At 42.0% G+C, this 17844-nt stretch overlaps 1 protein-coding gene across 2 annotated transcripts in view; it reads right to left on the bottom strand.

The window, feature by feature from the left end:
- LOC309550988 (uncharacterized protein) overlaps positions 1-17844 on the bottom strand; it is a 100435-nt gene that overhangs the window by 68371 nt on the left and 14220 nt on the right. The window contains exons 2-3 of one of the 2 annotated variants that reach the window (XM_082251409.1): positions 10395-10503; positions 213-340 (exon numbers count right to left, since the gene is read on the bottom strand). In XM_082251409.1, the coding sequence (XP_082107535.1) occupies positions 213-340; positions 10395-10503 (237 nt within the window). Of the gene's footprint in view, positions 1-164; positions 341-10394; positions 10504-17844 lie in introns of both variants that reach the window. The other variant, XM_082251408.1, reaches the window with a different exon arrangement.

The raw sequence follows: 17844 nt of genomic DNA, 5'->3' as shown, positions 1-17844 counted from the left end.
CCCATTCAGATGCACATTTTATCCTTTATATTCCCTTTTAGAGACAAATATAAACATTTGCTTAGGAAAATTTTGTATATCTTATTCCTGAAAATTCATGCATCCAAAATCTGGACTACATACTGTACCTGAAATTTGTAAAAGAAACAAATAAGCAAACAAACCTTAGCCTTCCGGAATACACGCTTATTATCTCCAGTACTTGGCGTCACCTTCCGTTTTATCTTTATCAGTAACTCTTCTTGGCCACGCTTGAAAAAAGGATGTTGGAATCTGCCTGAGCAGTATTTATCATGCCTAGCTGCACCAGACTCATCCTGCATAACTTTATGAAAGCCATCTGCAAAAACAAGAGCGATCTTACATTTGCTGAAAAAAAACAAAATGAAAAATGTATAATGTATATGCAAATATACATTGAGGTTGATTTACTAAAAGTGGATTGCGCAAAATCTCGTGCAGCTCTGTGTGGTAGCTTCTTACATCAAGCTTTGACAAAAAAGTAAAAAAAAAAAAACTGGAAGCCGATTGGTTTTTATGCAGCACTGCATCAGATTTTGCACTTTCTAGTTTTACTAAATCAACCCCACTATGCCGTGTTGTTTATTGGTGATATTTTCAAAGCCCATTTAAAATTAACAATTGAAGATTGGCAATTAGCAAATATTGAACATTTCAAGTACAGATCATGCATGCATTTCATGATCTTGATTTACTAGTATATATATATATATATATATATATATATATATACAAATTAGACCAGCTTTACAAAAATCTTGGAAGATTTTTATTTATTTTTTTTACTTCTCTAAATTAATCTGTTTCTTTGTGGATTGAAAGTTGTTCCCATATTAGTTTTTAAAATTTCCAGGGGAGGACTCCACAGTGAGAGTGTCACCCTTCACAAACTGAATTCCAAGTACAGAGATTGGCTCTGTTATATCATGCTAGGGGTCAAGATAGGATGTTCAACCCAAGGTCCAGAAGCCATGTTATAAACTGGCAGAGGGTTTAACACCTATTTTCCATCCAAATTAAACTAACCTAGTTTGAGTAATAGGTTCTAAAATGTGTACTGTAGATGCACAATGGATTAAAATGAACTTGAGTGAACCCGAGGCAAGGCTATTGACATTGAAGAATTTTGATCTTCCTAAACAGTAAATCAGCTTTAAAACAAGCCCTCACTGATATCTGTAGCAGCAGATACTCTGGACAGGAAGGGCTGAATTCTTTAAATTGCTTTCTCAGCCGTTTAACTTACCTTGTTGCTTCTACCATCCCAGCGGTGACCTAACAGGCTTACAGCTTCCTAATCCCTAATACAGGCAGTCCCCAGTTGAATTTGTATGCAAGTTGGAACATCTACATTTTTTAAGTGTAACTCCAGCCAAAAATGTTTTAACATTTTTTGAATATCATAGAAAAGGGTTAATACTAGGGATAGACCGGTATGTTTTTTTCAGGGCCGATCCTGATATTTTGGCCAATACATATCGATATCGGCCAATATGAGCCGATATTTTGTGCATTTGAATTTTTAAAGACCATTTTTGACACAAATCTGGTACTGAACATGTTAATTTTTGTTTAATGCTTAATGGCTGGCACCCTGTGGTGGGTGGCTGGCTGGCAGCCTGTGGTGGGTGGCTGCCTGTCTGGCAGCCTGTGGTGTGTGGCTGGCTGTCTGGCAGCCTGTGGTGGGTGGCTGGCTGGCACCCTGTGGTGGGTGGCACCCTTTGGTGGGTGGGTGGCTGGCACATGGGCTGTGGGTGGCTGGCTGGTACAGGGCCTGTGGGTGGCTGGCTGGCTGGTACAGGGCCTGTGGGTGGCTGGCTGGCTCGTACAGGGCCTGTGGATGTGGGTGGCTGGCTGGCACCGGGCTGCTGTGGGTGGGTGTATGGCTGTGATACGCTTCCGCGAGACTATTCCCGATGCCAGACGAGGCTGTCCAAGGCTAGGGAGGCGGCCTAAGAAGGCAGAATGAGGTCACAAAAATATCGGCAATATCGGCCAGTTCCGGGGCCGATACCGATATATCGGGGAAAGTGTATATCGGCCTTTCCGATAAATTGGTCTATCCCTATTTAACACCTCTGTAAATCTTTGTTTTGCTGTCTGTGCCCCTGTTCAGAAGATTTCACCTCACTTTCTGTCCCTGTGACAATTGGATTTTTGAATTTTCGGGCTGTCGTGGAAACGAGGATTAGTGATAAAGCTTTAGTGGAGACACCTTTTTTCCATGATAACTTTTACAGGAGTGAATTTCTCTTCCAAGGGGGAGATTTCCTCTCACTTCCTGTTGTTTCCCTCCGTTTGGAAGTATGAGTCGAATGTAAGTCGGATATTTGTAACTTGGGGACTGCCTGTATGAATGGAGCAGATGTTCTGGAAGGGAAGTGGGCAGGATGAGCTGAACCGCTGACTTGAAAGACTTCCTTATGTCTGATATGAACTTTGAGAGTGAGTTGGTCCACAGTGCCTTCAGCTTGCAAGATAAGGGTGGGCTTCTTTTAAAGCTCATTTACTTCTTGTCAAGAACAAATATTTGAAGGTCTATAGCTTAGTCAAGATTCTAAACCGCCCTGTCAACTGTTTAACCTTACACAGTCACCCAACTCCTAAAAATGCAGAACAAATAACAGATTTCAAAAGGTCAGGTTGTTGACAAGCAGTTACTGTCACCAGGTGACTTGTTGTCCCCGACACTGGAAATGATGTGCAGAATCATACCTATGAATATCCTTCAGAAGCCACAGGTTGATAACCCGATTTACTTCAAAATTTCCCTGAGTTTAGTAAACACATTTGATTCAATGCAGCTTTAAGAGGGATTGATATTAATGAATGAAGCCATGTCCTCTGCAAACTACTGCATACTATGTCTGTGTTGAAATAATAAAACTGCAACTAAGCATGTAAAGCTAAATAAGGGAGTAAACAACGATGCCATGAGTAGGCACAATTATAGATCGAATATAAAATGTTTAGCCTAAGACTAGTTGTGGCCAGTGGGAATGAGCCGAGTGTTTGGATGAATGTCGAATGTTTAGCTCGTTTGGCGTGTATGAACATACAGCTTCTTGCTGTTATAGGTTGAAAGAGCAACTTTTTGCACTTTTAACACTAGGCACATGCTTCTGTTCACGTCTTACGCTTTTGACCCTTTTTTGCGCAGAATACCTGAAGATACACTGCAAAAAATGGAAAGGACATACAATAGTTTTAATATATTCAAGAGATATATATATATATATATATATATACACACACACATACATATATACACACACACACAAAGTTTCCATCGTACCATCCCAGTCTTAGTCCTTAGGGTTCAAATATTAAGTTGGTCCACCCTTTGCAGCTACAACAGCTTCAACTATCCTGGGAAGGCTGTCCACAAGGTTTAGGAGTGTGTCTATGGGAATGTTTGACCATTCTAGAAGTGATTTGAAAGGCAGGCACTGATGTTGGAGAGAAGGCCTGGCTCGCAGTCTACGCTTTAATTCTTCTCTGTTCTATCGGGCTGAGATAAGGACTCTGTGTAGGCCAGTCAAGTTTCTCCACCCCAAACTCGCTCATCCATGTCTTTATAGACCGTGCTATGTGCACTGCTCCAAACGATTTGGAGGGGGGGGGGGGGCTTGACCCCATAGCTTCAGCGAAGGGAACTCTTCAGGCGTCAGCATACCAGGACATTTTGGACAATTTCATGCTTCCAACTTTGTGGCCCCTTCCTGTTCCAACATGACTGCACACCAGTGCACAAAGCAAGGTCTATAAATACATTGATGAGTGAGAAGCGATTATAGCTGCAAAGGGTGGGCCAACTCTATATTGAACCCTATGGACTAAGACTGGGATGTCATTTAGAGTTCATGTGTTTGTATACACACACATACATTATATATACACACACACACACACACACACACTTTTTTCACACATTTTATTTTTTTTTAATTTACAAATAAATGTAATGAGCTGTAACTTGTGTTGAATTCTTGTCCATACTTCCTCTGTTCACATTCATATAAAAGGATATATGAAACAAAGAAAATTTGAGAGCTCAAAAACTGCTACAGAACACAGTGAACTATGAATAATATTAGCTCCAGAAAAAAAAAAAAAAAGATTAAATATATATATATATATATGTTCTTTTTGCTTAACCACTTTAGGACCGGAGGATTTTCCTGCTTTATGTCCAGGCCACTTTTTGCGATTCGGCACTGTGCGACTTTAACTGACAATTGCGCGGTCATGCAACGCCGTAACCAAAGGAAATTTACGTCCTTTTTTTTACCACAAACAGAGCTTTCTTTTGGTGGTATTTGATCACCTCTGCGCTTTTCATTTTTTGCGATATTAATAAAAAAATGCGACAATTTTGAAAAAATAACAATATTTTTCTACTTTGACAGTTAAAAAATATCCAATATATTAAATTGTTGTCATATATTGAGGCCAAAATGTATTTAGCTACATGTCTTTGACAAAAAAATTCTCAATGAGCGTATTTTTAACCGCTTTAAGACCGGAAGATTTGACCCCATTCCTGACCAGGCCATATTTTGCGATTCGGCACTGCGTTATTTTAACGGACAATTGCGCGGTCGTGCAACGCTGTACCCAAATTAAATTTATGTCCTTTTTTTCCCCACAAATAGAGCTTTCTTTTGGTGGTATTTTATCACCTGTGCGATTTTTACTTTTTGCGCTATAAACAAAAAAAAGTGAACAATTTGAAAATAATATTTTTCACATTTTTTTTATATGAAATTCCCCAAAAAATATGTAAAAAAATCTAAATTTTTTAACATTTTAGGCCAATTTGTTTTCTGCTACATATGTTTGGTAAAAAACAAAAATCGCAAAAGTTATCGCAGCTACTAACTACGGGAAATTTATGTCATTTTTTTTTTTTAACTAGTAATGGCGGCGATCTGCGATTTTTTTGGCGGGACTGCGACATTGCGGCGGACAGATCGGACCCCTGACATTTTTGGGGGTAGCAGTGGCATTACTACAGTAATCAGTGCTATAAATTTGCACTGTTACTGTAAAAATAACACTGGCAGGGAAGGGGTTAACTTTTATTGGTGATCAAGGGGTTAATGTATGCCTGGTGCTTACTGACGTGTGTGGGGGGAAGGGACTGTGTGACACAGGCACAGATCGCAGGTTCAGCTATGCTGAATCCTGTAATCTGTGACTACCTGTCACATAGGAGATCCGCCCGCTTTGTTTACACAAGTGGGCAGATTTCCTCACTCGATCCCCAACGATCGGGGAAGTGCGGCGGTGATCACCGCCTCTCCTCCCCTGGCCCGACTCCCGCTGTGTCTGAATACAGCGGGAGCGAGCCTCCACGGCCCACAAGGGGAGGAGTCCAGCGACGTAGACCTACGTCGCTGGACGATAACGAGCCACTATACTGAGGGCAGTATAATCTTCTGAGGACTAAGTCTTTTTCTGACACTTGTTGCTTACAAGTTAAAATCGGTATTTTTTGCTAGAAAATTACTTAGAACCCCCAAACATTTTATATATATATATATATATATATATATATATATATAAATAATTTTTTTTTTTTAGCAGAGACCCTAGAGAATAAAATGGCGATCGATGCAATCATTTATGTCACACTGTATTTGCGCAGAGGTCTTTCAAATGCAGTTTTTGGGGGGAAAATACACTTTAATGAATTTAAAAAAATAAAAAACAGTAAAGTTAGCCCAATTTTTTGTATAATGTAAAAGATGATGTTACGCCTAGAATCGTGATCTTTATTTTAAGCAAAAAAAACGTGATTCTCATTTTATCCAGAATCGTACATCTCTACTAATATATATATATATATATATATATATATATATATATATATATATATATATATATATATATATATATATATATATATATATATATATATATATATATATATATATATATTTATATAAATAAATAAATAAATAAAAAGGATTGACAAGGAGGTTTACCTTTGAAACACATTGAGTTGAGACACAATCCAGAAGTAGACGCCTTAGCTGTAATTCAGAATTGCTCTGTAGCAGTTTTTGCGCACTCAATTTTTTTTTTGTTTACCATGTTGTTTATATTCTGTTTCCTGCTACACAGTCACTAGAGCTGCAGTTTCTGCTTGATTTTAATACCGTCTTCGCATGTTGCACCAGTTGTGCCCTAGTGTTGAAATGAGCAGTCTAAATGGGGTACTGTAGATATCAGGGACCAGACAAGTCTGGGGAAGAGCTGATAAGACAGGGATTAGAGCTGGCTGGAAAGGTGGCCAGATTGAAGTAGGCTAGCAAAAGGTGTGATTATTAATGAGATCAGCGACTAACAATCACCTTGGTGATTTACATACTGCATTTTCAAACTGGACCGTGACTGGCAGTCACTGGAGCAGAGAGATCCAGTGTGGAAGGGGAGAGACATAGTCCTTTTATCCCACACTGTCAGGATTTTAAGTTTTAATAGCCTTAAATGAAACTGCACAAAAAAAAAACATAAAAGCACAATACACGTTAGGAGGGGAACCCTTGGGGGAATCAAAAATGGAGAAGGATCTGGGAGTCTTGGTTGATGATAGATTAGGCAACAGCATGCAATGTCAAGCGGCAGCTGCCAAAGCCGGCAGAATATTAGCATGCATAAAGAAAGGGATGTATTCCAGAGATAAGACTATAATCCTTCCACTTTATAAAACTCTGGTCCGACCGCATCTGGAGTATTCTGTCCAGTTCTGGTCACCAGTCCTCAGGAGGGATGTGTTGGAGCTGGAGAGAGTCCAGAGAAGGGCAACTAAACTAATTAGGGGATTGGAGGACCTTGACTATGAAGAGCGTCTACAATCGCTCCATTTATTCTCCCTGGAGAAGAGACGTCTGAGGGGGGACATGATAGCAATTTATAAATATCTTAATGGGGATCCCAGCTTAGAAAAAAAGCTGTTCATTCGAAGGGATTGCATGAGGACTCGAGGGCATACAATGCGATTAGAGGAGAAGTGTTTTAACCTCAGGCAACGTGGGGGGTTCTTTACTGTTAGGGCTACAAGATTGTGGAATTCTCTACCACAAGAGGTGGTTTCTGCGGGTAGTATGGTGGCTTTCAAAAGACTCTTAGACTTACATCTCAAGGATCAGAACATTCAGGGGTATGTGAGATGATTACAGCCACACACACCTACACAGGTTGAACTGGATGGACTATTGTCTTTATTCAACCTCACCTACTATGTAACTATGTAACTATGTAACATAGGGGACTGGCTTGGAGGAGACTACTATTAATCCCAACAACCTTATCCATCAGTGATTAGTGGGGCATTCCAAGAAAATCAACCGTAGACTAAAGGGTCTGCATCTTTCCCTTGGGAAGGAAAACTTGTGCCAGGGTCATGTCTAGGATGAGGCCCAGATATTTAGTTCAGTCTTGAGATTGTGGATCCAGCCCAAGGCCTGCAGGGCTTGCACCATCTGCTGAACATTGGCCTTGAGCCCTTCACTTACTTGTCCTTGCAGGAGTTTATTGACCATAAACAGAAGAATGGGAATCTCCTGGGTCGCAGAAAAGCTAAGACTTTGGTCAGCAATAGGCCAAAAGCCGCAAACTGAAAATGTTGCACCCCCAATGAAAAGCAAAGAAAATACCTTATCCAGAAGGAATCTATTTTTTGTACAGGCCCTCCTCAGTATGTGAATGCAAATTAAAAAAGACTCAGTTGGTTAGGGGGCTTTCCAAGACCCAAATCCTGATACCTTATGCTATCTTGGGATTCTGGTAGTGACAGTTTTACAGCCATTTCTCCACTATTTTTTTTTTTTAGATATCCACCAACTCTTCTAACACAGTGGAAAAGGCAACTGAGAATTCCTCCTTGGACACAAAGGTCCCAGAGGATGGAGTTTCTATAGGAGTTAGTGAGAAACTAGATGTTACTTGAGAGCCAAAGCTGGTTTTCTAGCCCTAAATGAATTTGTGGAGGGAAGACTGTCTTCTAAGAGAGCCTAGTCCCCACCGTCCTGATCACCATGGTACCAAATTCACCATGCTTGTCAAGCACACAAGGGGGCAAAATACTCACAATTCTTAGGGCTGGCACCAAGGTGGAAGAAGAGGGTAGCCTCCCAGTATCCCACCATCTGGAAGCTCAAGGTCCTTGTTCATGAAGTGGCCTGTGCTGTGTAGGAGCTCTGCAAAGTATGTCCTGTTTGGCTGATGTCCCAATGGGAAAGGGTTAGTTCCAAGATGGCGCCTGCACAGTAGCACAGGCAAGTGCAATTGCACAGTTGCTTCAGCGGGATGCGCCTGTACAAAAGCACTGGCAGACTTCACTGAGCAGCCTTAGAAGAAATCAGCGCACCCAAGCAGGGGTGTCTGGGGGTTTGGGAGCCAGCCAGTAGGATGCTGCAGCTCCCATAGGCACTGTGGGGAAAACAAGGGGCACCTGCCAAAGCCTCTCCAGCACCCAAACAGCAAGAAGACATCACCAGGGGATCCCCCACACATTATGGGAGCTTACACATACATGGAGAAGAGCATGGTGCAAAGGATACAGAGCTTATTGCAGGGGCACTAACTAGTAGCCCCCTCATTTGCTACATGAATCTATAATCAGATAACTGTAAAATAAGGAATGAGTGAATGTTTTATTATTAACAAACAAAACATAAAAAAAAAAAAATAGTTTAAATAATCAAAAACTTTTTTTTTTTTTTTACTTGTAAGAGCCGGTTCACATTTGTGCGGCTGCGGCATTCACATGTAATGTCGGAGCGCACTGCTCCTTCATTACATGCGATCGGCTGTGTGGTGCGAGTTTAGCCATACACTTTGTATGGCTAAATTCGCACCGCACCCGCAGCAAACACGCACAGGACCCTTTTTTGCAGCCGCATCAGGATCGGATCGCACAGCGGTTCACACTTGTGCGATCCGATCCTGTGCGAACTGCAAGATCGCACTGCAATATGCGATCAAACTGGGGGTGTCGTTAAGATTACATTGACACCCCCAGCGTATCGCATATGGCAGTGTGAACTGCCGGGGGTGCGTTTGCGATGCGGGAACAGGCTGCGGATTCGCAGCCTTCCCGCATCGCATAAGTGTGAACCGGGGCTAAGGGTGCATTAACTGAAATCGATAGCATATCTAAATTCATCCCTTTGACCTGCAGATACATGAACAGAAAGATATAAAAACAACAATATGTAACTTTGTATCTTTGACTTGTATAATGTTTTGATCAGTGCTGTTTATAAACACTGTCAGACTGCTTTTTTTTTTTTACTTTTTAATTTTTATTGGAATTTGTTAGATTAAAATGTCAGACTGCTTTTTTGACAACTGCAGAGGCTGGCCGTGCCAACAGCAAGACCTAAAATTGGGACTTAGCAGCAAGCTCCAATGTTACCCAGAAGCATCTGAGCTTTGGATTGTTAAAAGCTCTTGATATATGGCTGTGACTGGCTGTAGGAGGCTCCTGTAGATATGTGCACAAAAAGTTATTTCATTTATTGAAATTTAAAGAAAATAAAGAAACAATCAGAACAGATAACAGAAGGCAAGTTATTTACTGCAAATGGTGGCATTTCTATGACTGCAAAGCTCCAACTACACTGTGTAATGGGCAGGGCTCAATTATACACCAGCATCTACTGCTCTAAACGCTGTCTATATGGGAGAAAGTTTGCTCCCACCAGCCGCAGCAGCTGTGCAGAGAGGAGCGTGATCAGAACACTTACCTGAAATGTAGCATTCCCCAATGCATGCAGGCTGCTGCTTCATGTAGAACTCTTCTATGCAGGGTGCCCAGTCCTCTTCCTGGCACTGATGCTCTGGCACAGCAGATGTTCAGAGCTTCTGGTCTTCGGGGTGAACTACATTCAACATGGTCTGATGGGGACCCACCACCTCCTTCCTTCTCATCCATTAGGAAAATCTGGTGCATTGCTTAAACTGCATGTAAAACAATCTCGGAGTGGGTGATAGATGAAGGACAGGATTCTCTCCCCAAATAAGAAATCACGTTACATTCAGTGTAAACAACCAACATGCTTTTCTCAATGATTAGAAGGGAGGACGGGTGTTTTTCCGTCGGAATGTCATGAATGCAATTCTGCTCAAGTCCAAAAACTATTAACCTCCACTGTGTCAGAAGTTTAGCACCAGGAAGAGGACTGGGCACTCTGCAGAGAAAACCACTACACTAAGCAGTAGATGTAGGACATACATCATAACAGGTAAGTGATATGTTGGCAGGCAGTAGAAAACATTTTTAACTAAAATTCAGGTTTAATATTTTGCAGTATTGACTAGATCATGATTTTGTGAGACATATTAAATGAGTCTGTACTTACACCAATTGAGTTGCCGTACAAAACTTGCCATGTTGTTATGTTTGAAATGTCTGGGTAATATCTCTTTTGCAAAGCTTTCTTCGTCCAACACAATAAAACTGTTTCCATCCTGTAGACACATACAGATGATGTATTAAATGTATTACCACCGCCTTGTCACCTCATGTCATCACATACAAATATTCCACTTTTATTCTCTTGCTCCTGTAATCGTAATGCCTTCTCTCAGACTGCTTTTACCATGCACTTTTTAACAGATTACATTTATTCTTATGTGCCACACTGTTCACCTTAATGATTAATATGTACAGTCAGGTCCATAAATATTGGGACATCGACACAATTCTAATCTTTTTGGCTCTATAAACCACCACAATGGATTTGAAATTAAACAAACAAGATGTGCTTTAACTGCAGACCTTCAGCTTTAATTGGAGGTTATTTACATCCAAATCAGGTGAAATGTATAGGAATTACAACAGTTTGTATATGTGCCTCCCACTTTTTAAGGGACCAAAAGGTAATGGGCAATTGACTGCTCAGCTGTTCCATGGCCAGGTGTGTGTTATTCCCTCATTATCCCATTTACAAGGAGCAGATACAAGGTCCAGAGTTAATTTCAAGTGTGCTATTTGCATTTGGAATCTGTTGCTGTCAACTCTCAATATGAGATCTAAAGAGCTGTCACTATCAGTGAAGCAAGACATCATTAGGCTGAAAAAACAAAACAAACCCATCACAGAGTTAGCAAAAACATTAGGTGTGGCCAAATCAACTGTTTGGAACATCCTTAAGAAGAAAGAACGCTTCCCTGGTGAAGAAAACACCCTTCACAACAGTTGGCCAGATCAAGAACACTTTCCAGGAGGTAGGTGTATGTGTGTCAATGTCAACAATCCAAAGTGAATACAGAGGGTTCACCACAAAATGTAAACCATTGGTGAGCCTCAAAAACAGGAAGGCCAGATTAGAGTTTGCCAAACAACATCTAAAAAAGCCTTCACAGTTCTGGAACAACATCCCATGGACAGATGAGACCAAGATCAACTTGTACCAGAGTGATGGGAAGAGAAAAGAGTATGGAGATGGAAAGGAACTGCTCATGATCCAAAGCATACCATCTCATCAGTGAAGCATGGTGGTGGTAGTGTCATGGCGTGGGCATTCATGGCTGCCAATGTAACTGGTTCTCTTATATTTATTGATGATGTGATTGCTGACAAAAGCAGCAGGATGAATTCCGAAGTGTTTTGGGCAATATTATCTGCTCATATTCAGCCAAATGCTTCAGAACTCATTGGACAGCGCTTCACAGTGCAGATGGACAATGACCCGAAGCATACTGCGAAAGCAACCAAAGAGTTTTTTAAAGGAAAGAAGTGGAATGTTATGCAATGGCCAAGTCAATCATCTGACCTGAATCTGATTGAGCATGCATTTCACTTGCTGAAGACAAAACTGAAGGGAAAATTCCCCAAGAACAAGCAGGAACTGAAGACAGTTGCAGTAGAGGCCTGGCAGAGCATCACCAGGGATGAAACCCAGCGTCTGGTGATGTCTATGCATTCCAGACTTCAGGCTGTAATTGACTGCAAAGGATCTGCAACCAAGTATTAAAAAGTGAAAGTTTGATTTATGATTGTTAATCTGTCCCATTACTTTTGGTCCCTTAAAAAGTGGGAGGCACATATACAAACTGTTGTAATTCCTACACCTTTCACCTGATTTGGATGTAAATACCCTCAAATTAAAGCTGAAAGTCTGCAGTTAAAGCACATCTTGTTTGTTTCATTTCAAATCCATTGTGGTGGTGTATAGAGCCAAAAAGATTAGAATTGTGTCAATGTCCGAATATTTATGGACCTGACTGTAGGTTGCAATTTGCCATTTTGTCTATTTCACCTAACCTTATGAAGCTGGTTTTAGTAAGAGGAACATTTACTGGAGTTCGCTTGGAACCATTCTATCAGTACCTTTGAACAGATTCAGTATACTGTAGATACTGTTTAGTCTTACATAGGTCTATACCGGCCGTCACTAAATGGCGGCCCGCGGTCCATTGGCGGCCCGCACGATGCTTTCACCCGGACCGCGAGGCCGCCTCCTTTATTCATTCAATGGTTTGCTGGGACCGCGGGTGTCCCAGCAACCAGTGACGTACTGTGTGTGCGCTGCGGTTCCCGGCCGGTGTCCTGTCGGGCCGCGAGTAGGGGCGTGACGTCACGCGCACGACCCGCCCCCCGCTCCTGACTGCGGCTCCCATTCAGCCAGGCAGCGAGTTGGGGCGTGACATTATGTGCGCGCCCCGCCCCCCTGCTCGTGGCTTCTGGCTCGGCTCCTGGCTCCAGGTATGTGGAGCACAAGGGGAGAAAGGAATGTGGTCATAGCTGCACTTAAAGCTGATGGGAGGTTTTTAAAGTCTGCAGATTGATGGGCATATTTTGTAGTGCTCATTAGAGTGCCCCATAAAAAAAATGTGCCCATCAGCATGCCCCTTATTTTATGTTAAGGGGCACTCTAATGGGCAGATTTAATGTTAAGGGGCACTCTAATGGGCAGATTTAATGTTAAGGGGCACTCTAATGGGCAGATTTAATGTTAAGGGGCACTCTAATGGGCAGATTTTATGTTAAGGGGCACTCTAATGGGCAGATTTTATGTTAAGGGGCACTCTAATGGGCAGATTTTATGTTAAGGGGCACTCTAATGGGCAGATTTTATGTTAAGCGCAACACTGATTTACACGGTTTTGCCCATCAGAGTGCCCCCTAACATAAAATGTGCCCATCAGAGTGCCCCCTAACATAAAATGTGCCCATCAGAGTGCCCCCTAACATAAAATGTGCCCAGAGTGCCCCTTATTTTATGTTACGGGTCACGCTGATGGGCCTATTTTATGCTAGGGGCACTCTGATGGGCACATTTTATGCTAGGGGCACTCTGATGGGCACATTTTATGCTAGGGGGCACTCTGATGGGCACATTTTATGCTAGGGGGCACTCTGATGGGCACATTTTATGCTACTCTGATGGGCACATTTTATGCTACTCTGATGGGCACATTTTATGCTACTCTGATGGGCACATTTTATGCTAGGGGGCACTCTGATGGGCACATTTTATGTTAGGGGGCACTCTGATGGGCACATTTTATGTTAGGGGGCACTCTGATGGGCACATTTTATGTTAGGGGGCACTCTGATGGGCACATTTTATGTTAGGGGGCACTCTGATGGGCACATTTTATGTTAGGGGGCACTCTGATGGGCATATTTTATGCTACTCTGATGGGCATATTTTATGCTAAGGGGCACTCTGATGGGCATATTTTATGTTAGGGGGCAATCTGATGGGCATATTTTATGCTAAGGGGCACTCTGATGGCCATATTTTATGTTAAGAGCAATGCTGATTTACACGTTTTGTTTTGCCCATCAGAGTGCAACCTAACATAAAATGTGCACATCAGAGTGCCCCCTAACATAAAATATGCCCATCAGATTGCCCCCTAACATAAAATGTGCACATCAGAGTGCCCCCTAACATAAAATGTGTCCATCTGAGTGCCCCCCAACATAAAATGTGCACATCAGAGTGCCCCCTAACATAAAATGTGCCCATCAGCGTGTCCCTTATTTTATGTTAAGGGTCACGCTGATGAGCAAATTTTATGCTAAGGGCACATTTTATGTTAGGGGGCACTCTGATGGGCACATTTTATGTTAGGGGGCACTCTGATGGGCATATTTTATGTTAAGAGCAACGCTGATGGACACGTTTTTGTTTTGCCCATCTTTCTGAGTCATAGCAAAGACTTCAGATTCGGACCTCGGCCCAAAGAAAATTTTAGCAACCGGACCTCCTTGAATTTTAATTCATTACCCCTGGTCTATACTAATGTAACCTCTTCTCATTTGCACACTTATTTCATATTCTTTGAAATGTAAAGCTCATGTTTTTTTTCTTTTTACCACCTCTGGACTGCCTGCCATGTACTGCAGGTGGGCAGCCTGTACAGGCACAGCAACACACCTGTACATGCCTTCCTCCAGGTGTGCGCATGCATGTGCTCCAGGTGACCTCTGCTGTAATTTGCTGCAGGACCTGCTGATCAGCTGCAGCAAATGAGAGACTAGCCCTTTGCCTTTGTTAGTAAACACAGGCGCTCAATCTAGTTGGTTCTTCTCTCCCTTGACCCTTTTTCGGTCCAGCAAGAGATTATATATATGCACACACACACACACCCCTTAGTTATGCACATTTAACCCTTTGATCATCCTCAGGTAACTCTTTGATCACCCGTCACGCAGCCAGTGCCATTAGTATACTGTCAGTGTACGGTATTTTTTACTGAATTAGCGTCACTTGCGACATCAAATAGCGAGGACCAGTTAGCATCCCTCCCAGCTAGGGGCAATTAGCATTAGATTGCCCTCACAATATTGCATTCACGCTGTAGGTCACTGATTGCCACCATTACTAGAATAGTGTCTGTACAGATCAATACATTGATCACAAACAAAACTATACTAGTATCTCTCTTAGTATAGTGTTCCCAAAAGATGCAGCACGATCAGCCCCGATACCTGCCAGCATTTGTGTTTAGCCCCCCTGCCAACAAGTGTAGGGTCAGTAAATCACTGCCACCTCTAATACATTGTATACAAAGCAGAAGTGTTAGAAAGATCAGGCCTGATCTCTGCTAACTTAGCAGGTAAATTTTATTTCTAGCAGTTCAAGCAGTCCTTGACAGCCAGGTTAATCGCACTAGGTAGCTGTAAATTTAGTGCCCAAAATGTCCAAAGAAAGGTACACTGGTGAAGTGTCATTCTGAGTATGACAAATGAGAGCGAAGGGGAATCCTCACTGTCAAAAATCAGGCTCCGAATAAGAACCTGTAGAGAGCAGCAACAACAAATTTATTAGGATCAGGCTTACCCGACTCCAGGTAGCTAAAGTGCTAGGAATGCATGACTTTTCTCATATGCAGCAGGGTATTAGTGCTGCACTACCTTTTGGTTGACTGGCAGGTACCAGCGGCCTAGTACATCCTGGCATTTTACACACTAGCATTGCAGTATCTAATGGTGACGTGGCGAGTCTCAGAAGCTCAATCTAAACTGGTGCAGTGGCTAGCACTAGTAGCATCCCACAGCCATCAAGAAATCACGCACAGGTCCATAGAGCCCATAGTGTCCTTCCAGGGGTACTTGCAAATTTAGCAGCACACCTTATTACCCCATTCATAGCCCAACATGGAACTCAGGTGGAAAAAAAAAAAACAAAATTTAACAACGCCCCTTGATTTCTTTTTTTATTGGTTTTTAACAGATCTGTTTTAATTGATTGTGGACCAAAGCAATCTTTACGCACAACAATACTGTACATTGCTGCCAACCCAAATTCAACTCTTGCCAGACCATTCGCATGGAAACGTATAAAGATTTTGGTTTCCTCTTAGGCATCACCAATCTGCTGAGGCATCACCGATCTGCTGATCATCAATGATGCAATGCTTTACACGCTCCTGCAACAAAAGGTAATAAATGCACATTTTTTACCTGCAAAAGAGTATGCATTTATCATCTTTTGGCAAAAGGTGAACTTATCCTTTAACATACAGTGGAGAAAAAGAATTATTTAATCCCCTGCAGATTTTGTAAATTTGCCCACTTACAAATAATGTGTCTATAATTTTTAGAATAGGTGTATTATAAACGATAGAGTCAGAATCTCAACCAAAAATCCAGAAAAAAAAACAAACACGATACGCATGTTAAAAATGTGTTGCAGTTCAGTGAGTAAAATAAGTATTTGGGTGTACTTTTATGAACGGGTGAATTTTTTTCTCTGTTGGCTTCTCTGCAGTTCTCCGGGGAAAATGATCACCTCTGGCACCCTTTTTATGAAGCAGAGAACCTCGGTTCTCCCAGGGTGATCAGAGGTGAACTGTTTTCGCCGAGATCTGTGTAGAAGTGAATGGGGCGCCTGTAATCTCGTGAGACAAAGCGAGATTACAGTAGTATGAAAATCACTGGCGCGCTTTAACAAGCAGTGATAAATTATCACTGCTGAGTACACGATCCCCACTAAGGTTAATAAATAATAGTCCCCTTACATAAATATATATATATTATACACACACATTATATATATATATATATATATATATACACACATTAAATATATATCTACATGTATGTGTATATGTGTGTATATATATATATATATATATATATATACACACATACACATAAATATGGCAGGGGGACATGATTACTGTGTTGGGGGGTCTGAACGAGGAAGAAGGAAGTCCATAATCTTCCTTTTTCCCCCCTCAGTTCTCCCCCGATTCTGTCTTCACTCCCCGCTTCACAAGCTCCAGGCTGGTGAATCCGGGAGTGTGAATTCTGGCACAGATCGCCAGTGAAGTGCGGGGATCGCAGCTTCATGACCTGGCTGTTTCTGTGTCAGTCAATGACAGATTCCTGTGTGAAGAGATGATCAGCGGAGAACATGTTCTCCCCTGATCATTTCTGTTTCATAAACTGAGAATGATCGGAAATGAGCTGTGATCAGCAGGATCCCTGCTCATCTCCGTTTCATAAAAGGACACCTTGATCCCCAAGCAAAACATGACTTAGTACTTGGTGAAGAAACCCTTGTTGGTAAGCACAGAGTAAGCCATTTCTTGTACTTGGTTACCGGGTTTTCACACAAAGGATTTTTGTCCTCTCTTCTTTAAAGATCTTCTCTAAATCCTTAAAGAGGTTGTAAACCCACTTCACAAACTTTTACCTATTAGGTAAGCCTATTTCCTCTTTAAGGTTTCTTGGCTGTCGCTTGGCAACTCAAGGTTTTAGCTTCCTCCATAAATTTTCTATTGGACTACGATCTGGAGACTGGCTAGGCCATTCCATGACCCTAATGTGCCCTTGAGCCACTCCTTTGTTGCCTTTGCAGTAGAGCTGCACAATTAATCGTTAAAAAAAAAAAAAAAAGCAATCTCGATTCACACCCCCCACGATCTTAAAACGGCATGTCTTCGATTCTTACAGAGCTGTTCTCTGCTCACTCACAGCGGTCCCAAAAAAAAAAAAAAAGAGCCTCAAGCAAAATGTTTATCAACATTATTAAGACTGCTAGATAACTATAAACACACAATGCTTTACAATGTATCATTTTGTTCTTTTAGATCAAAGGAATAAGCTTCTGTCTGTAATGGCAGTTTAACCTCTTAGGCCCCGTTCACACTGGGGCGATCCCACTGCCCAGGGCGACCTCCGAGGTCGCGGTGCGAGCAGCGCGCCGCGTCCTTGGGAGCGGCCGGCACGGACTTCATAACATTGAAGTCTATGCAGGTCGCTCCGGGTCGCCCCAAAGAAGCTCCGGACCCTTTTTCTAAGTCGGAGCGACTTGTGTCGCTCCTATTAAAACGGGTCCGCAGCTT

This window comes from Pelophylax lessonae (genome assembly GCF_965119305.1).
Source record: "Pelophylax lessonae genome assembly, chromosome: 3".
Taxonomy (NCBI): Eukaryota; Metazoa; Chordata; class Amphibia; order Anura; family Ranidae; genus Pelophylax; species Pelophylax lessonae.
The sequence above is the reverse complement of the archived record's forward strand: the minus strand, read 5'-3'. Positions and strand labels throughout refer to the sequence as shown.